Genomic DNA, 22,480 nt, shown 5'->3' on the forward strand with positions numbered 1-22,480 from the left:
AAGAGGAGATGCTGGGAAGGCGGCAGACTGGACTCACGGTGAGCTGAGCTAACAGAGGAGGTGTGCGGTGAAAGAGGACATCAGAGACAACTCGGGGAGATTTTAGACAGCAAACTGGATGGGTGGAGCTGCCACTGGCCTGCTCACAGATGTCCCTGAAGAGAGAGAAGTTCCAGGCCTGAGCCCCGGGGCATAGTAAGTAGAAAGAATAAAGATGGAGGAGACGAGAAGGAACAAGCAGAGGAAACCAAGAAAGAGCAGCAGGAGAGGAAACAATAAAGGGGTTCTGAAGGACAAGACAATACACGCTTACCTCAAGAAACAAGAGAAAAATCAAATAAATAACCTAACTTTATACCTAAAGCAACTGGAAAAAGAAGAAATGAAGAACCCCAGGGTTAGTAGAAGAAAAGAAATCATAAAAATTAGGGCAGTAGTAAATGAAAAAGAAACAAAGGAGACTACAGTAAAAATCAACAAAGCCAAAAGTTGGTTCTTTGAGGAGATAAATAAAATAGAAAAACCATTAGCCAGACTCATCAACAAAAAAAGGGAGAAGAATAAAATAAAAAAAAATTAGAAATGAGAAATGGAGAAATCACAGCAGACAACAAAGAAATACAAAGGATCATAAGAGACTACTATCAGCAACCATATGACAATAAAATGGACAACTTGGAAGAAATGGATGAGGTCTTAAAAAAGTATAACCTTCCAAAACTGAACCAGGAAGAAATAGAAAATCTTAACAGACCCATCACAAGCACAGAAATCGAAACTGTAATAAAAAATCTTCCAACAAACAAAAGCCCAGGACCAGATGACTTCACAGGTGAATTCTACCTAAAATTTTCTTCCAGAAAATTGCAGAGGAAGGTAAACTTCCAAACTCATTCTATGAGGCCACCACCACCCTGATACCAAAACCAGACAAAGATACCACAAAAAAAGAAAACTACAGGACAATATCACTGATGAACATAGATGCAAAAATCCTCAACAAAATTCTAGCAAACAGAATCCAACAACATATTAAAAAGATCATACATCATGACCAAGTGGGCTTTATTCGCACATCAATCAATGTGATAAACCACATTAACAAATTGAAAGATAAAAACCACAGGATTATCTCAATAGATGCAGAGAAAGCCTTTGACAAAATTCAACATCCGTTTATGATAAAAACCCTCCAAAAAGCAGGCATAGGAGAAATATACCTGAACATAATAAAAGCCATATATGATAAACCCACAGCAAACATTATCCTCAACAGTGAAAAATTGAAAGCATTTCCCTTAAAGTTAGGAACAAGACAAGGGTGCCCACTCTCACCACTACTATTCAACCTAATTTTGGAAGTTTTAGCCACAGCAATCAGAAGAAAAAGAAAAAAAAGGAATCCAGATTGAAAAAGAAGTAAAACTCACTGCAGATGACATGATCCTCTACAGAGAAAACCCTAAAGATACCACCAGAAAATTACTAGAGCTAATCAATGAATATAGTAAAGTTTCAGGATATAAAATTAACATACAGAAATCCCTTGCATTCCTATACACTGAGAAAACAGAAAGAGAAATTAAGGAAACAATTCCATTCACCATTGCAATGAACAGAATAAAATACTTAGGAATATATCTACCTAAAGAAACAAAAGGCCTATATATAGAAAACTATATAACACTGATGAAAGAAATCAAAGAGGACACAAATAGATGGAGAAATATACCATATTCATGGATCGGAAGAATCAATATAGTGAAAATGAGTATACTATACAAAGCAATCTATAGATTCAATGCAATCCCTATCAAGCTACCAATGGTATTTTTCACAGAACAAATAATCTCACAATTTGTATGGAAATACAAAAAACCTCAAATAGCCAAAGCAATCTTGAGAAAGAATGGAACTGGAGCAATCAACCTGCCTGACTTTATACTACAAAGCTACAGTCATCAAGACAGTATGGTACTGGCACAAAAACAGAAAACCCAGAGATATATCCACACACCTATGGACACCTTATCTGCAACAAAGGAGGCAAGACTATACAATGGAGAAAAGACAATCTCTTTAACAAATAGTGCTGGGAAAACTGGTCAACCACTTGTAAAAGAATGAAACTAGAACACTTTCTAACACCATACACAAAAATAAACTCAAAATGGATTAAAGATCTAAACGTAAGAACAGAAACTATAAAACTTCTAGAGGAAAACACTGGCAAAACTCTCTAACATAAATCACAGCAGGATCCTCTATGACCCACCTCCCAGAGTAATGGAAATAAATGCTAAAATAAACAAATGGGACCTAATTAAACTTAAAAAGCTTTAGCACAATGAAGGAAACTATAAGCAAGGTGAAAAGACAGCCTTCAGAATGGAAGAAAATAAGAGCAAATGAAGCAACTGACAAAGAATTAATCTAAAAATATACAAGCAGCTCCTGCAGCTCAATACCAGAAAAATAAATGACCCAATCAAAAAATGGGCCAAAGAACTAAACAGACATTTCTCCAAAGAAGACTTACAGATGGCTAACAAACACATGAAAAGATGCTCAACATCATTATCAGAGAAATGCAAATCAAAACCACAATGAGGTACCATCTCACACTGGTCAGAATGGCTGCTATCCAAAAGTCTACAAACAATAAATGCTGGAGAATGTGTGGAGAAAAGGGAACCCTCTTACACTGTTGGTGGGAATGCAAACTAATAGAGCCACTATGGAGAACAGTGTGAGGTTCCTTAAAAAGCTGGAAATAGAACTGCCATACGACCCAGAAATCCCACTGCTGGGCATACACACCGAGGAAACCAGAATTGAAAGAGACATGTGCACTTCAATGTTCACTGCAGCACTGTTTACAACAGCCAGGACATGGAAGCAACCTAGATGTCCATTGGCAGACAAATGTATAAGAAAGCTGTGGTACATATACACAGTGGAATATTACTCAGCTATAAAAAGAATATATTTGAATCAGTTCTGATGAGGTGAATGAAACTGGAGCCTATTATACACAGTGAAGTAAGTCAGAAAGAAAAACACCAACACAGTATATTAATGCATATATATGGAATTTAGAAAGATGGTAATGATGACCCTATGTGCGAGACAGCAAAAGAGACACAGATATAAAGAACAGATTTTTGGACTCTGTGGGAGAAGGCGAGGGTGGGATGATTTGAGAGAATAGCATTGAAACACGTATATTACCACATGTGAAATAGATCACCAGTCCAAGTTCAATGCATGAAACAGGGCACTCAACACCAGTTGTCCCAGGTGGGGAGAAAGCTGGGAGCAGGGTTCAAGATGGGGGACACATGTACACCCATGGCTGATTCATGTCAATGTATGGCAAAAACCACTACAATACTGTAGAGTAATTAGCCACCAATTAAAATAAATTATTAATCAAAAAAAAGAGAACGTGTGAGAGTGAGAGGCCAACCAACCTCATCACAGTGGGAGGGAGCTGGGAGCTGATGACCTGGGGCAACAGTACAGAGGAGAAGTGAGAAGCACGAGCAAGGGCATCAGCTGAGCGAGGCCGGAGGCGGCGGCACTGGGGGCTTGAGAGGGAAGAGGAAAGGGCGCTAGTTCAAGTGGGAGCAGAAATTCACCAGGAAGGCATGGCGTGAAGTCCAGGCAGCATAAACGTGCAGCTGAGGTTTGAGATCCTGGATGCAAAGTAAAGCCGTTCATCCCGGTTGGGAGTCTTCCCCGGTTGCACACAGCCACTCCGGCCCTGCAGGGGCAGGAAGGTTAGCTCAGAAGCAGGACAGGGGAGGTCCCGCCCTGTGGTGGGAAGAGACGGGGTTGAAGACCTAACAGTGATGGGATCCAGGGGGTCCAAGGATAAGCCAGGTCAGGGCACTAACAGAAAGAGGATGGCCAGAGGGGAGACACCAGCTAAACCCTGTGTGTGTGTCCACATCCAAGTGGAGTGGTAGGAGCTCCCCAGGAGCAGAGCTGGTAGAAGGCGCTGCACCATCATTTCCTTCTCCAGCAACCCAGGGCCACAGGGACCAGCCTTCTCCTCCAGCAGCACTGCCCTCTCATGACATGAATACCAGGCCCCGAAAGCCACGTTTACGTCCCTCAACTGTCTCCCCTGGCCTGCCTCCAGTCACCGCCGAGCGGCTAGCATTACAGAAACAGAAACTACGTCATGTTTTCCTGATATTCCAGGCCACTGCCTTGATTCTAGACCCCCGCTTGACACATTGTTGCTAAGCAGTAATACAGCTTTATTAAAAGAAATTCCTTTGCCCAAACATCAAGGTTATGACACAAAGAGAATCAGGCAGTCACTGGAGAATTCAACCTCAGGAAATACCTACAGGGTTCTCTACATGGCATATGTAAAGTAGCAATTTTATCCAGTGTTATACAACAGTATTAATTTTCAGAAGATTTTGATTTTAGATTCCCTAAAATGCTTTTCAAATTCCAGCACCAAGTTTACCTCCATTTTGTGAAACTCAGCCTCGTTTACCCAATAAACATAAATGAACAGACTAGTGTCCCTGATGAACAGTCTCCCTCTCCATTCATGAATTCCTACAGTTCATTTTTTGGTAGGTGAGAAAAATGGGGAGGCGCAGAGGGGACTCCATGGGACTCGGAACGATCAGTCCCTACATGTCAGCACACCCAGCTGTGGAGCCAAGCCCCAGCCAAGCACGATGAGAAAGGGGAACCACTCAGTTACCAAAACCGGACAGGTTTACTATATATAAGACTTAAGTCTAAAATGCAAACATACTTATTTGACTACAGCAAACTCTTTTTGCAGTCATCTGCGGGAGATGCGGAGGAAATCTTGTGACACAGTTGTATTGCCAAGAGTGGCTGGTCTGGACCAGAGCTGAAGGGGCCATGTGGTGCTGGAGAGGTGCCCAGGCAACATGACACCTTAGGGGCCTGGGCTCCTGAGCGTGTGCTCTCACCAGGCCCACGTCCCGAGGCGGCCTCGCCGGAGAACCACCATCCCCGTGCAGGCTCTGCTAACGGCCACCCCTCCTTTTTTCCAAGTACCTACAGAAGTTCCATAAAATCTAAAGTTGTTTCACCATTAATCTATTTTCTTACAGTGATATTCGGAGGGTCAAATTTTAATGCTGACAGCAGCACTGACAGATAATAAGGGCACCCTCAATCACAAAAGTGGCAACTTTTCTTCCTCTGAGGAGCGGAATTCCCCAGTAATGAAAAATGAACAGAGAACTGGACTTACCCGTTCCATAGCTGCATTGTGATATGGGAGCTCCTCCTCACTGCAGAGGAAAAACAATGAGTGTGAAATAGTTGAAATCAGGGCAAATTTTTAAAAAAAAATTATAAATCTGTAGGTACACACGATGTCCAAACATCTACCTGTCATCACAAGAGTTATGTAAGCTTCCATTCCACCACATTCAGCATAAAACAATGAGCTATTCTGTAAACAGGTTTCCCAGGTGGCTCAGTGTTAAGGAATCTGCTTGCCAATGCAGGAGACGTAGGTTTGATCCCTGGGTCAGGAAGATCCCCTAGAGAAGGGAATGGCAACCCCACTCCAGTATTTTTGCCTGGCGAGTCCCATGGACAGAGGAGCCTGGAGTGCTACAATTCCATGGGGTTGCAAAAGAGTCGGATACAACTGAGAGACTTAAACAACAACATTCTGAAACCACATCTCCTGTCTTCAAATCTCTAGACCCGCTCTGCCCAATCTCGTCATCTTTAGCCACAGAGGGCTGTTTAATTTTAAACGTAAAATAAAATAAAGTTAAAGTAGAAGTTCAGCCATCAGCCTCCCAAGCCATAACTCAGCTACCACACTGAACAGTATGGACACAGGGGACAACACCTCCATGAACGCTGCAGAAAGTTCCACTGGACAAGACTGCTCTAGTCCAGGGGTCAACAACCCTTTCCTGCAAAGGTAAATATTGAAACAGCAAATATTTTAGGCTTCATGGACCATACAGTGTTGTCTTTTTCATAATTACTCAACTCTGATGTCATACTGTGAAAGCAGATGCTGACAGCATGTAAACCAGGTGTGGCTTAATCCCCATAAAACGTTTACAAAAACAGGTGGAGAGCTGGATTTGGCCCAGAGGCCATCATTTGCCAACCTCTATCCAAGACTATCACCTCCACTCTTTGTCTCAAACTAGCCCGTAACAAATGAGTGTTCAAAACAATTAGTATAAGGAAACAAAACTGCCTCCCACAGATTTAAGAATTAAAAAGGAAACTTAAACTTTTACTCTGTAAACAGGCAAAGCCTCATTTGTCAAAACTTCAAAAAGAATAACTTTTTAATGTACAATGGAAGATCAAATCCATTTCTCTGATACAGTAATTTTGTGATATCACCTTCAATATAAAACATTCAGAAACTCTTGTATTAACTGTCAGTAATGTAAAAACAACTATCTGTACTATCCATAAACAGTGTTATGTGCTTTGAGTTGCTCTATAAGTGGTATTGATGTTTTGACAAGCGAGTGGAAGTCACTCGGTCACGTCCGACTCTTTATGACCCCATGGACTGTAGCCTGCCAGGCTCCTCTGTCCATGGAATTCTCCAGGCCAGAATACTGGAGTGGGTAGCTGTTCCCTTCTCCAGGGGATCTTCCCAACCCAGGGATCAAACCCAGGTCTCCCGCATTGCAGGCGGATCCTTTACCATCTGAGCCACCAGGGAAGTCTGGTTTTGACAAGATCTATACATATTTTTGCCTTTCTCTTCATACCAGATAATAACACTTTTAAGAACACAATACATTAGTATACAAGAGTCCAAAGTTTTCAAAAGCATTCTTTTGCTACTCTGAAGAGTTCTTAGGTGAAGCATAAAGCTATAGCAACAAAACTTACCACAAAGTGTTAAGAGCTGAAAGAGATCTCAGAGAGCTAGTACAATCCCTCATTTCACAGATAAGAAAACTAACATTTTCACTCAGTCACCATCACTTACCCTAATACAGAGATGTTCAGCATTATCTAACCCAGTGGGTTCAAACTTAGATATGTATCTATCCTCAGATTGTACAATAGTGTATGAAAAACAGGCTAAGAAATCAATTCTCAAGAAGAAAAGAAATTTTGAAGATTTTGAAGTTGCTTTTTTATAAGTGGCTACTCATCTGTTTCTTTTCCTTTTTAAAATAGACTTTGTTATGCTCTTAGTCTGACTTTCCCTGCTAATTTGTGATCTGGTCACTGGAATCAGTGATATATGAATGGCAAGCATCCATTCTTCACTGACTAGCAGCAGAAGGCCTGTGGACATCACTGGGACATACCTGCTAAGTGATGAGGTCAGCAGGGACATCTCGAAAGAATAAGAACATCTGGCAACTTCTGGGTGCACCAAGAGTGGTACCTCTGGGGTGAGTGGGCTGCCTGGGCAAGAGCAACCTTCCGTGTGGCTGACGTGAGCATATCCTGACCTAACACTAAACATTCCTAACTGCAAATGAAGTGCCATCTCTGGCTGCCACCACAGGTCAAGTTCTTCAGCGTCCTCCCATTCACTAGACAAGACTAACAGGCCTAACTGTGCCTGTTATCAACACTGAACCAGAACCAAGCATTGCATGTGTCTGTGGAAAGATGGGAATCATCTGCTCAGGCTACATGGTCTGCGTCAGGCAGATCCTGTAGAATGAATCCACCTCTGGCAACCACCAATATGTTCTCTATATGGATGAGTTTGGGTTTTTCTGTTTTTAGATTTCACATACAAGTGAGCATTTGTCTTTCTCTGACTTATTTCACTTAGTAGAGTTCCATCAGGGTTTATCTCTGTTGATGCTAATGGTAGAATTTCCTTCTTTTCTATGTGTGAGTAATATTCCACTGTAGATAAACACCACATTTCCACTTATCAGTTGATGGACATTTAGGTTCTTTCTGTGTCTTGGCTACTGAGAATAATGCTGCAATGAACATGGTGGATGCAGATATATTTTTGAGTTAGTGCTTTCATTTCCTTCAGATACATATTCAAAAGTAAAGTTGCTGAATCATATGGCAGTACTATTTTCAATTTCTTTGAGAAAACTCCATACTATTTTTCATAGCAACTGCATCAATTTACACTTCCACCAATAGTGTGCAAGGGTTCTCTTTTCTCTACATCTTTGCCAAAACTTACTTCTTGTCTCTTTGATGATATCCATTCTAACAGGAGCAACATGATATTGCACTGTGATTTGACTTGGCATTTGCCTCATGATTAGTGATGTTGAACACACTTTCATGGACTTGTTCATCATCTGTACATCAAGTATCTATCTACTGAATAGAAAGTATCTATTCAGATCCTCTGCTCATTCTTGGATTGTTTGGAGGGTTTTTTTGGCTAGAGTTATACAAGTTCTTTATATATTTTGGGTATTAATCCTTATCAGATACATGATTTGCAAGTCTTTTCTCCCATTCAATAGACTGCCTTTTCATTTTGTTCATGGTTTCCTTAAGGAAATGGCAACCCACTCCAGTATTCTTGCCTGGAGAATCCCATGGAGGGAGGAGCCTGGTAGGCTACAGTCCATGGGGTCGCAAAGAGTCGAACACGACTGAGCGACTTCACTTTCACTTTGCTATGCAGAAAGTTTTTACCTTGATGTAGTTCTACTTGCTTTTTGTTTGTTTGACTTTGCTTTTTGCATCAAATCCAAAAAATCATCACCAAGACCAATGACAAGGAGCTTCAGTTCAGTTCAGTTGCTCAGTTGTGTCTGACTCTTTGCAACCCCATGGACTACAGCACACCAGGCTTCCCTATCCATCACCAATCCCTGGAGCTTATTCAAACTCACGTCCATTGAGTCAGTGCGTACCATGCAAGTTTTCTTTTAGTAGTTTCAGGTCTTATGTTCAAGTCTTTAAGCCACTTTGGGTTGCCCAAAAAGCTCATTCAGGTTTTTCCATAAGATGTTATGGAACACCACCATGCTCATTTATGTACTATCTATGATTTTTTTCATGCTACCGTGGTAGAGTTCAATAGCTGTAACAATGACCATACGGTTCACAAAGCCAAGAAGTACTTAAGATCTAGTCTTCATGGAAATGTCTGCCTACCCCTGCTTTAGAAAACAAAGGTCGGTCCTCTAATGAAAAGAGGCACCTAGAGACTGCTTAAAGAAAACACTAAGCTGACAGCAAGAAGCTACGCCTCGTAGAAATACACCAAGTAAAAACAACTACAGTCATAGCTGGAAATATGGGACCTTACCTGGATCTATTGGTTTTTTCAATCTGCCAGTAAGCTTAAAGGAACTACTAATTAGATCGTATGTACCTGTGGTTCTTCAATCAATAGCTCAGGTGGAGTATTTCTGCAACTATGAGATAAAGTTTCATTTGGAAACATAAAAGTTAGCTAACTTGTTAAAATCAGTTAGCTCAATATACTGACTAAATTTCACTTCAGATTTTGTAGCAAATTTTGTCTTAGATTAACACTAGTCAAAATTAGTCAAAATTACTGGATGGGTACAAGGAGTGAGTTCTCAAGACCCTGTCATTAAAACAGATACTCTTTAACAAAAACACCATTATTCTGGCTTTCAAGTATTTATATAGTTATACTAAACTTCAGACAATGTATACACGTTTTTAAGAAGTGGTTGAAAATCTGAGGCTTGGTGTTAATTTTATCTTTTTTTGAAAAAGTTTCCTTGTAATTCTTCTATTAATAACTCGTGGCCTAAAAGCATTATCTATCATTATCCAAATACCAAGCATTCTTTGTTGAGCAGTGACTATTTTTGAAAAAAAAAAAAAAAGTTGAAAGTTCAAATACTGAAAGTTCTCTAAGTTCTTAAATAAGCTGGACTTCTCCAATCTCCAGATGCAAGTCCATCACAGGCACATAGCTGGGGACAGCTCCCCATTTCTGCATACTAAACAAAGATGATCCTGTTCCACCAGCAAGCCAGGCTGGTTTGCCAACAGTTTTTATATTTATTGTGAAATCTGCTATAAAAGCAAGTTAGTCCTGTGCCGTGTTAATTATGGTCATCCTTCCTCACATAACAAGTAATTTAAGTTACAAAAACTGTCATGAAGTCAGCAGCCTTCAGAGAAGGCTACAAAGTTACTTTGTACCATTTTATTGACATTGACACTTAAAACCCATGTTTACCATAGAACCAATCAAAAATTACAAAGAACTAAGACAGCAGCAAGAAATGCTCTTTTGATCGAGGTATGACAGGGAGCAAGGTCTAAATGCCTGCGCCAGATGACTTTATTCAATAGCGTAGAAAACCCCAGTCTACAGTGACCAGTGTTCAGAGGCACCAGCAGCAACCTTGGAACAAAGTGTCTCACTGAAATGAGGCGCTGTAACAAAAATCAATACTTGTGTGAAATTCCATAAAGCACAACATCACACTCAACCCCGTTTCTATGTTCATCATTTTCCTTCGTGGGGCCTGCTTTAGGTTTGCATCACAGAGTACATAAAAAATTCAGTGGGCTGGCCTGAGAACTGGTTTGGCCTTGTTTCCAAAGACTGGGTGAGCTCACCACTATCTAAGCGTCCATCTCAGGAGAGGAATCATTTCAAACAGGCCCCCTTCTTAGGCACTCTTCTTTTCCCCTTTAATTTTCCTCCAGGCATTTCAAAGAGCTTCAGTGATGTTTCTCTTATTAAAACTACAGAGGAGTAATAGTAACAGGCAGTAGAACGCAGAAATTCCCAACTCAGGCTCTGCCGTGAGCTGCCAAGGTCAGTTCCTTGGAGTTACATTTACTGCAAGCAGAACCTGGGCAAGCTGTTTGACCTCTCTGTGCGTCCGTTCATCTTAAGAAAGATGAAAAGGGTACCTATGTCTAAGAGGTTTAGAAAGGAATAATCCATGTAAACAGCTTAGAACAGTGCCCAGCACACAGTAAGTGCTCAATAAATATGAGCTAATGTTATTAAGGTAAATCACTGGTCTATTTCCCACTAGAGACAAATGGACCTGAGGACAGAGGTGAAAACAAATGTGGAATAACTGAGTGTGATTTTTAGATTGCCAAATACAGGTTAGGCTTCTAGGCCAGAACCTAGTTGTTATAAGCAATGAGGAAAGAGAATTTAGCTAACTCCCAGGCCCTTTTGGAATGTAAGAGGTTTTCATATATGTTAGTGTTAATTGCTCAGTCACGTCCAACTCTTTGGGACCCCATGGACTGTAGCCTGCCAGTGTCCTCTGTCCATGGAATTCTCCAGGTAAGAATACTGGACTGGGTTGCTGTGGGGAGAGAGCAAATTAGCCAAGATGGCATGTTCAGGTTCTCTTGCCCCATGTTTTGTAAATAATGACTATGTAACGGCTGAGATCATTTACGGCACTGAACATGCACGTCAGGAGGTACTGTGTGCATATGTGAGCTAGGAGGCAGCAGCATTTAGTTCTGCGTCATGGCTGTGTCCGTTGGGTCAGAATAGAGCACGTCTGCTGCTACGGCTGCTGCGTCATCCAGGAGAGAGGTTGTGTTGTGTTAGGTTATGCCATGTCTGTTGCATCAGCCAGGAGAGAATAAATGTGTCTGCAGTTCCTACGGCTCCTTCCATAGAGTCTTCTTCCAGCCTCTTAGCTTGTGCCTTGCCTATCCTGGGTTCAGCAAACAGTGTGCACAGTGAGATACAGCAAGACAGTTGCCATTCCCTTCTCCTGGGGATCTTCCCTGCCCAGGGATCAAACTCAGGTCTCCCGCATTGCAGGCAGATTCTTCTACCTTCTGAGCCAGCAGGGAAGCCCTTTTCATGTTATTTTGTACTGTATTAGACCATTTTTTGATAAAAACATCTTTTATTAGAGTGGTTCACTCCCATCACAAATACTTGGAGAGGTCAAAAATCAGCTGAGTTGTAGCCTACCTTGTGAATCAAAATCTGAGATAGAACCCAGAAATCTATTTAAACAAACAAACATTCTCCTGCTAATTCTAACATGCAGGAAATTTGGGGACCCACTGATCTTGAAGGTGCCAAATGCTCAAAGTGTCCTTCAAACAGCATTCACATACCTCAGATCTGCACATGAACCCACACAAAGGTAAACATCACCTCCTGCCACATTGTGGCCAAGTCTGATTTACTTATAAAAAAGTGGAAGTGGGGGTTTCCTTTAAGAATAGTACTTTCGTCATAGTTAAAGACTGCCCTTGTTGGTCTGTTGAAATTCAAAGTCTTCTAATTATAACTACTCAGGAGAACATTTAAGATATGCTGATATGATTAGGTATCATAATAACACCTGAGGTTTGTCTAGACCTGTAGGTAGTATTCTGTCACTTTATTTCTTCAAAGCTTCAAGTAGCCCTAAGTAGGCAGAGCAGTTAATGATTTCTGTTTCACAGATAAGGCGTGAAATAGTTAACTGAGACCAGCAAAGTCAGGAGAACAGCACACATTCTCTAACTCCCAGAACTGTTTTTGTTTGCTTGAGAGACCTTGAGAAAAACATGATACAACAAAATATTTTCTAAATGCAAGAAAACGGAACGGAAAGGAAAAAGAAGGTCTGAGTACTACAAAGTTACTGCTAGGAACCCCCTAAGAAATTTTATTCTTTCTTCAAAGTGTAATCATGTGTCATAAAATAAAAATCCCTGGCTTTTTCCTCTTCATAATAAGTGAGACTGGGGAAAATGTGAATAAGCGGCAAGGTAATTACTAAATTGTATGGAACCAAACGAACTATAGAGATGCAGCAGAGTCCCCCAGCCTGGGTCATCTGTTTAAACAAAGCTGGAACAAGAACCCGCAGACTCCTATCAGGGCAGGACAAGGGTCAAAACCACTCTAACTACTTTACAGTGCTCCAGACCTTTCTCAACTCTTTGTACAACATATTCAGGATAAATGGAATTAATTTTGAGAAGCAATAACACAAATACACTTCCAACCGTAAGGAAGATCAATGGCATTTCTTTCCACTGCTCATTTTTAGGCTGCATAACACTGACGTTCTGACTGCTAATTATTTTTTAAATGCATTTATATAAAATAAAATGCCTTATAATTATTTTTTAAATACAAGTTGTTATTGATTTCCATTTAATTCTGCTAAATTATTAATACAACTCATTTACTGCACTTAATGTTCTTCTTAAAACACAATGAATATTAAAGATTATATTCTTAGCTATAGTTCAATTTTAATCATAGAGGTTAAAAAAATGCCAGGAATTTAACTTAAAAAAAAAAAGAAAAGAAAAGCAGGCTGCAGGACTAATCCTGGAATCTTAATCACAGCAATGCTGTTAAAAACAAAGAAAATCAATGCAATAGGTGACCATAGAAACATAATTTTAAAAGTCAGCTTTCAAACTATGCAACTTACTGTAAGAAGCCAAATCTATCCGTGACTTTGTAAACAAGGTAATCAGCATCTTCCCAAGGTTCAATCTCTGCACCTTCTCGTCCCTATAGAAGGGGACAAAGAAGAGTGTTACTGGGAATGTATAAAACTGAATAATTTCTTAAAAAGACCAAAAAACAAGGGTAAGAAAAAACTATGTCGCCTTTTCATCCTAACTTCTCAGAAGAGCAGACCACCTACTTTGCCTCTCTTCTTTCCCACTCCCCTGCTCCACTGGCCCTAATACTATCCTTGCCAAGGTCACAACGGTCTCCCAGCATCAGATCCATGGACACTCCAGCACCCTCACTGAGTGAACTGTTCCGGTGCGCTCCTCAGTGTTGCTCACGCAACCTCACGACACCACGGGGTCCTGGTTCTCCCGTCCCTGCCCGGCTCTTCCGCGCTGGCTTCCTCGTGGGTCCTTCCTGAGTGCCGGTGGGCCCAGCGCTCTGTCTTCAGCCCACTGCCCGTCACACCCGCCTCCTGAGCGGTGAACCAGCACTGCTGAGAGCAGGAGCCCCAGAGGGTCTATTCCATCCCTCACACTTCACACTCTGTACCTGACTGTCTCATGGAGCCTCCACCTGAGGGTATTTACAAGTCAGTCAGCTCACGCGTTCTACCCCACGAAGGCCAGGAGAGCCTTGTGGGCAAAGCACTCCTGTAACTCATATTTGTACACTGACTCCCCAAGGCCTAGCATGACACCTGACCTGGTCACTGAGTGTTAACTGCAGGAAAATAATGCATGCAAGCATGAATAAATGATGGTTGTATTGGTTTTAAATTAGTTAAGCAATTAAATAAATTAATTAGGTTTCTTGCAGAATATGCTAAAACCTAGTCATAATAATAGGAAACTGTGTCTGATGTTTCAAACAAGCAACTTAAAAACAAACTCTGGGAACAGATTGTTAAGTTGAGCCCTGCCTGCATGTTCCTGTAGGGCACAGTCCAGATGGCCTTCTATAATTTCATGTTCCTGTTATTCTCACAAATCATCAAAAATAACAGATACAAAACTACATGAAACCAATATAAATATAAAACATGACATTTATAGATCACAGCTACAACTCATTATAGATCTCAAGAGATAAAAGGTACTAATAAGGACATATGTAAATCGTCAGCAATTATGATATTCTGGGGCATCAAAAACCAGATTCCACAACTAACTTAAGGATAAAAAGCTAGAGATTATACATCATGTACCAACTCAAATTTCAGATCCATGTTTTCAATTTTCAATATCACATATTCAATTAAAATAAAATGGGTATTTAACTCTATATACTAATGTAATTAAAACATTTATTGAATACCTAGTATGAGCCAGAACTGTTGTAGGTATTTAGGATACAAGAGCAAATCAAACAAGAGAAATTCTAACCCTCAGAGAGTTTACACTCTAGGAAGGAGAGCAGGCAACAAAATGTAATAAAGCATGCTGACATTTTAAAAGCTATGGTGAAAAATAAAGAAGAGAAAGGGGACAGAGAAAGCCAGAGGATGGAGGGGGATATTCAACAGTGTGATCAGAGAAGAGTTCACTAGGAGCATCAGGGCAAAGAAAAAGAGGAGGCCAAAGGGCATGAGGGTATCCAGCACACAAGTGTTCCAGGCAGAAGAAATAGCCTGTGTGAAGGCCCTGAGACCGGAGCAAGCCTGGAAGAATAATAAGCGGCCAGCATGGCTGGAGAAGAGGGGAGGAGGGAAAGAAACTACGGAGACAAAGTCAGAGAAATTAGATGACTTCAACAGTCATGCAAAATAAACAAACTGCCGCTGCAATTTAAGCCCTCCAAAAAGCAAATCCACTTCTATTTATATTTTTGAAAATAAAAATTACTTAAAGAGTAATGATGAATACTTACTCTGTCATATTTAGCAACTATTTCAGCTCGCTCCTGGGCAAGTTTAAGTGCTACATCCTGGTTTGAATCTGTGGAGAGATCAAATTTCAGTGAACTGTTTTTTAAAGATTTATAAAGTTAATTAATCATAAAACTAAGACAAAATGAATGAAAATAAAACAATAAATTGATGCTGCCTAAAATGACAAACCAGCAAAAAACAAATAAACTTACAAGGGTGAGTTAAGTATCCGTAACTACAAGTTTGAAATATTTACATATCTACTATTTCAATATTACATACCACCCTCAAAAGAAAGCAAATCTGTTAACACAGCATTCACTTAGGGATATGTAAATGTTATCCCTCAAGAGTTATATTTGGATCTAATTTCATAGAAATAAGAATTAAAGTAGAAACTGGAAATGAGAGTTCTAAATTTTCAGATGAAATCCACCTGGGTAGGTGATGAGAAGAGCATTCAAGAAGGCTTTTAAAAATTTAGGTAATTTACTCACAAAATAAACTAGTGCAAGATAGAGTTTAAGGGTTTAAAAAAATATTTCTCTGACATGATGAATATAATCATTTCTTTACATTTAGCCTCTGAGGTCCCCCTTATCAACTGTCTCAACTATTATCATAATGTGCAGTTTTACCACAACACACACCCTTCTTCCTTATTATCCATCATGTTATCTTCAAAAACGTAAGTCTGCCGATGAGTAGAGATAAAAACATGAAACAGTATGGATATGATTACACACCCAAATCCCATAAATTAAAAGATCAATGACCGGCTGTATAAAAGGCACCTCTGGTCAAGAAGGAAGACAAGCATCCCAGTGGAAACTGGGCAAAGGTCATGAGCAAGAAATTCACAGGAGTAACAGCAGAGACAACCTGTTCTCAGGAAGTGCCCGGCAGATAGTAAGATCCTGCCAGCAGCGATCTTACATGCCTTATCACACTTAATTCCGGGCCTTATCCTGTTAATTCTATTACACAGATGGGAAAAGAAAAAACAAGGTTTAAAGATTTTAACCAACTTGCCTAAGGTCATACAGCTAGTAAACAGCAATTTAGACCATAATTTTAACCATTACTCTATTAAATGATCACTAAAAGACGCAAAAAAAGGATGTCCAGTGAAAAATGGCAGATGGAACACACACTTTTATATTCCTTCTTCCTAAAACCCCCCTAAACTGACAACACGGGGATTCTTTAACTCCTTGCCCTCAGTGGCAAAGCAATGGAGGTTCCAGGGAAGAGGTGAGGGTGGGGCTGAAGACAAGCAGTTGACTAAAGAAGTCAAGTTCCCAGGAGTTGAAGGGAGGCATGTGTGTATGTAAGAGGCTGAGTGCAGGGAAGCAAACCCGATCCTCAACCTCCAAAGCAGGAAATCATGAGATAATGACTAAATCTGCAGAACAGGAAGTGGCAACATAGGCATGTTATCTAGTGCTTTGGAAGTAAATAGAAAAATCAATCAGCTGGGACTGGAGAGCAGTTACTTCTATGGGTGGGCAGCCGGGTGGGGAGGGGTGTGGAAGTGAGCTTATTTTTCAAAATAAGTTTTACAGATCCTAAATCTTTATACCAAGTAAAGTTCTGACAAAAATAAAAGCTAATTTTAAAAGCCAAGACATGCAGGGCAGGGGGAATCAAGTCATCAGAAACTAAAGAAATGCAAGTTTTAAAATACCACTTTGCACCTATCTCAGACTGACCCCAAAATGCACTGATATTACTCAGTCTCCATACAGTGTGGGGAGATGTGCCCTTACTGACAGTCGGTGGACTCACAAATGTATCAACTCTTTCTGGAAAGCATCTTGATAAAACATATCAAAAATCTGCAAAACAGGCATCTCCTTTACCCAACAGTTCCACCTCTAGGAATTTATGACAAGGAGCTAACAAGATTGTTTATAATAGTAAAAATAGCACAACAGAAATCTGTCAATTTCTTAAACCTTATTTGGGGGAAAAAGTGTTTATGCCACTGCTTTTCTCAAAGTGTCAGTTGCAAACCTTTGAGGGAAATGTGAATAATACAATGGTCCGATAAAATAACAAAAAATATAGATCAGTCGTTCAGATTTTCAGTAAACTAATGCATCCCAGCTGGCACTAGTGGCAAAGAGTCCACCTGCCAACGCAGGAGACATGAGAGATGCAGGTTCCATCCCTGGGTCAAGAAGATCCCCTGAAGGAGGGCATGGCAACCCACTCCAGTATTCTTCCCTGGAACATCCTATGGACAGAGGAGCCTGGCGGGCTACAGCCCATAGGGTCACAAAGAGTTAGCTATGACTGAAGCAACTTGGCACACACGTGATGCAGTCAGCAGTCTGGGATACTCAGCTCAATTACACATACGAATTATCTTATTTTAGACTTAGGGACCCTCCTCAACTCCTTTCCCCCTCTTCCTTTACCCAGTTTTAACACATAGCATTCATACACCTACCAAAAGGGCAGGGGAAGCAAATGAACAGAAATTAAACTCAGGAACCCTGACCACACAATAAATTCCATTTCCAGTATCAGAACAGCTAAGCATGAATTTCCATGGTGACTGGGCAAAATTCAATAAATGAGGGCTTTCTTGAAGTATTTTATACCAGTCCTTTAGTTCTGCTACTAGTCCTAGGAATGTCAACTCTATTTCTAACAATGAAAAGTTTAATAAAAGTATTAAGGCAAGAACTGGAAACAGTACAGAGCTGGGAAATGAAGATATAAAACATCCCCAGAAAACATCTTAAAAAAAAAAATCTTTGTGGCAAACTGCAAGATACTATGCTTTACATGGATCCATCTCCAGTCTAGAAATTTCTAGAAAGGAAAACCTAGCCAATAATAGAGGCTGTACTGGAACTGGATGAAACTGTGCTCTAATGTTATGGGATAAAAATGATTAAAATGATTAGTGTAGTTGACTCTGAATCAAGTAAGTGCTAGTCTTAAATTCCTTTAGAAAGCTCTTGTTATTTCCCCATGAGGAGAAAAATCTGTGTTATTAATAAATGTAAGAAAGAACAGATTTAAAGTCAACCTCTCTTATAAAATATAGCCAAACCTGCTTCTTTGAAGAGACTAAATGAAATGCCAATCTTTCCCGACACTGAGTTTAGAGACATCATTTAAGGCAATCATCTTTCCAGTAAGTAGTGTCCTTATGCAGAATTCACTGTAGTTAAATTATGCTTCACACTGTCTTATCTACGGCTGAGAAGTTTATTAAGAATTATAGTAGAATAATCCCTATGGCTTTGTTCTGATTGCTTATTTAGAAATTCCACTGCAGAACAAAGTGTTTGCCCTAAAAACACTGACCACGGAGGGCATCGCAGCTGTCCTGTGTGTGCAACTGCGCACCGGCTTCCAGGCAAGCGTTAAACACCAGTGCGGGCCTGGGCACTTAACCGCACCTCATCAGACAAGAAGCCTATCCCAATATTCAACTCAAACTCAATCCAATTATTTTAATTGATTTTCCATCTAATATTAGAAAGTCTCAAAGTATAAGAGGCACATTTTAAGCAGTTAAGGATCAAAAGACGTTTGGATTAAAAACTCAAGTACATATAAAACATCTCGGGGCACAAATGTACAGAAGAAAATAACGACAGCATTTTACGAACACCTCTGATTCCATGTAAACATAAGAACTTTTAAGAATAAAGCATCCACTTGAACTGTAATAGCCCCAGACTGTAATTAACAATTCATTCAAAGGTTTTAAATTTTAAATTCAATCCAATGACACAAAATTGACAGACCATTTTTCCTACTATACATTTTGACAGATGAATGTTAAATAAATATATATTTTAACATAAAAAGTACTTTACCCTTTGTTAGATAACCAGTCTGGCCCTGGGAATTAACAACAGCTTCAGTCCTCATAGAGTAAATTTATCTACACCAAGACTCCATTACTGCTTTCCAGTTGCAAGCACACCAACAGTGTTAGGCGGCCCCTCACATATTCTGCAACAAACTGAAACACAAGTGTGGAAGGCAGCTCTACTTTAAACTATTTGTGAAACAAACACAAGAAAGAAAAGGTCTGAGATATATTCTAAGGGAGAAAAAAGACCTTGCTGTGGTTACACAGACTACAGATATTCAAACAAAGATGATGTTTGTTGAGGGTAAAAACATGCCTCTCAGGCTCCATCCCAAGTATGAGCCACACCAGCCTACACCCAGCATTCCAGCTAGTAACAAACAGGGGCTTTGAATAAGCCTTAATCTTGCGCTTCAAAAATTAGCCACATTCTTACTACTTTTAACAAAACTTGTCTTGGAGCAACAAAGAAAATTTTTATTTAAAACAAACTAAACCTAAGTATAAATACTCTTCTCAAGTACATTTTATAACAATTTTAATGATACTTTTTAATGTGAAAGCTTCAGCCCCTTTCAGACACTAAGCAAATACACACTAAATTCTGGAGGGTTTGGGAAATGTTTCACACAGCACACATTTACAAGCGAAACACAAGTTTCACGATACAGTATGCGTAGCTGCTTCAAGGCAGCACTGTGAAGTGCTCTGCTCCATTCTGTTGCGTCTCACCTTCTTCCCTTCAGCGTGTCCTTCCTCTGTTTGAAAATGGGCTGGGACCTACAATACGGGAACAACTTTACAAACATGACAGCCATGTTAAAGGCATGCTTATGCACATTAATTACACTTAACTGGACACTAATGAATCACGTTTACAATCAAACTTAACTTACACTTAAGCTTAAGCCAGTCGTAACATTCAACATAGGCAAAAGATCTCAGAAACTCAGAGAGAGGGTTAAAAGTTCAAATCATAAACCGGGATGTGGGGGTGCGGGACGGCGGGTGTCCCCTTGTCTTTTTGAGCTTCTGGAGGCTCCCTGCTTTCCTTGGCTCCTGGCCCCTTCCTTCACATCACTCCAACCTCTTGCCTCCATCCTCAAATCTCCTCCCTCCTCTGATGTTCTTGTCCTCTTCTCATAAGATTCCTGTGATGACACTGTGTCCACCTTCATGATTCAGGATCACCTTCCCATTTGAAAAACCCTTATTTAATTACATCCACAAATCCCTTTTGACATATTAGGTACATCCACACCTCCCAGAGATTAGGATGTGAACAGAGATCAGGATGTTGTGGGGAGTCAATCTTCAGCTCAACACACCTTGTACTATCTGTAAATGTTTTGATTTTTTCTTCCTACTTAATCAGTTGTTTGTATACTTCCATCCTCCAGAATAGTAGGAGGATCAATTTTGTTGCTTTAAGCCACCAAGTTTGTGACAGGCAGCAAGAGGAAACTCATACAATGATTCAAAGTTTACTGCCTCAACAGTGTTTCTTTGACAAAGACTCTCTCCTTGTCCAAACTTCAGTCATCTTCTTTACTAGGCCTTGACCTTGGCCTCCATCCTGTCTTCAGCCTGCCTCATCCAGCTGTAGCAAGCATCCTGCTAAATCAGGGAATCCCCCCACCCTTGATACCTCATCACCTTTGCTATCTGGTCAGATTTCTCCTCCTCCATCCTTGACATCTACTAACCCTGGCCTGTCTCTACCTAAAATCCTGTTACACAGGTTTAGCAAAATTCCCCCGTCCCTGAGGTCTCCTCTTAGTAACTTTCCATCCACCAAAGCCCTCACTTAGTGAATTAATGATAAATCCCTTACTGTACTTGGAGTTGAGCCCTATCCTTCTCCCCTATTGTGATATTCTTGACACTCCTTGCAACAGCCCTGAATAAAGTCTTGTTTATTGTTGTAATAAGTGTTAGAATAATTTTTTTCTTTAACAGAATCAAAATGAGGAGCAGACACTAGATCCGTGAAATCTCCAGAGGCTAAAATTGGACATTTCCAGATACCAACTGGGTAGCTGCCTAGAGAGTTACTAGACTGCATTAGAAGAGGGAATACAAAGTTTCTTCAAGAAGAAAGTGGATGCTAGGCAACATACAGATCGCGGCATTATTGCAATATGGTAAACACTTACATATAAAAGACACCAAAAAGAGCTAAGAGGACTGTTAGAAATCTCAGAACAAAGAAAGCAGAGAGAGATGAAAAGTCATGGTCAAATATTGATATGAAGTATATACAAAGGGGTGTGGCTATGGATGTGATACATATCAGAAAAGTGAATCCATCTGACCATGACACTGTCAGTGTCAGGATTATATTTCCTTCCTACACACCTCATCATTATGTTTAACACTGAAGTAAACCATACTGACTACTGACATTATGATTATATAAGAATTTTATTGGCTTTTAAAGTTCAGAATCAACTACACACACAGTGTCTAAAATTGAATTCTGATCTGAACGGCTGCATACACTCCACTTCAAGCCTAAGTCCCTCTCCTGGAAGCAGCCACCATTCTCTTCCCAAAGCTCTTCTCCACACTGTACAAGAATCTGCATGTATGTATGCACATGCACATATATTTAAATGTCCCTTTTCTATTTAAAAACTAGAACCATTCTATATATAATTACTAGATCTTACTCTTTTCTTGCTTAACAGTGCATCTTCAAGCTTATGCATATCAACACCTACCCAGTGGTGTGCCAGTAAAAGCTTAGCAACCAGTTCCCGGAGGGAAGAAGTACAAGCTGTGAGCTCTGGTTTGGGGCATCTGCCAATTTCCATGCTGTGAAGATTCCCACCGTAATGGTCAATTCCCAAGGTACCAACGTGATGTCACTGAACAGAGAGATCAGGTTGGTTCCAATAAGTCAGTGGATCTCCCTCAACCCTTTTTCACAGCTGTAAAGTTTCCTAATGCACTAACATAAGTTATTCAATCAGTCCTCTCTTAGGAACGTGACTAGGATAAAGCAGAGAGTCAATTTGTAATGAGAGCTAAAGATGAAACATTATGAGGTAAAGAGCTTAACCAGCTACGGTGACCAAAGGCAAGCAGAAAAATGAGGAAGCAGAAACCACAAGCAAGCTGAGAAAAAGATGCTGCAGAGAGGAACGTTTTACTCTCTCCCAGTACGCAGGGCATGGCAGAGTCACTATCATACAGACCTTTCAGCCTAAAAATAAGACAGACAAGCCTGTCCCTGAGTTGCTGCTGCTGGCTTTCCTCTCCCCTGCAATGCATGCACACAACAAGTGCTTTTTTCCTGAAATTCTCTGAGTAAGTTATCCATCTCTATGAGTTCCTTAATGCCATCTCATCTTTCAAACAGAAGAGGCCG

At 40.3% G+C, this 22,480-nt stretch overlaps 1 protein-coding gene across 7 annotated transcripts in view; it reads right to left on the minus strand.

Annotated features, from left to right (window-relative positions):
- Nucleotides 1–22,480, minus strand: part of USP6NL (USP6 N-terminal like) — a 140,717-nt gene that overhangs the window by 42,672 nt on the left and 75,565 nt on the right. For 3 of the 7 annotated variants that reach the window (XM_061126063.1, XM_061126064.1, XM_061126065.1), the window contains 3 exons: nt 15,266–15,333; nt 13,368–13,450; nt 5,258–5,297 (listed from right to left, as the gene is read on the minus strand). In XM_061126063.1, coding sequence (XP_060982046.1) covers nt 5,258–5,297; nt 13,368–13,450; nt 15,266–15,333 — 191 coding nt within the window. The other 4 variants (XM_061126062.1, XM_061126068.1, XM_061126066.1 and 1 more) reach the window with 4 other exon arrangements.

Source organism: Dama dama, chromosome 23 (genome assembly GCF_033118175.1).
Source record: "Dama dama isolate Ldn47 chromosome 23, ASM3311817v1, whole genome shotgun sequence".
NCBI lineage: Eukaryota > Metazoa > Chordata > Mammalia > Artiodactyla > Cervidae > Dama > Dama dama.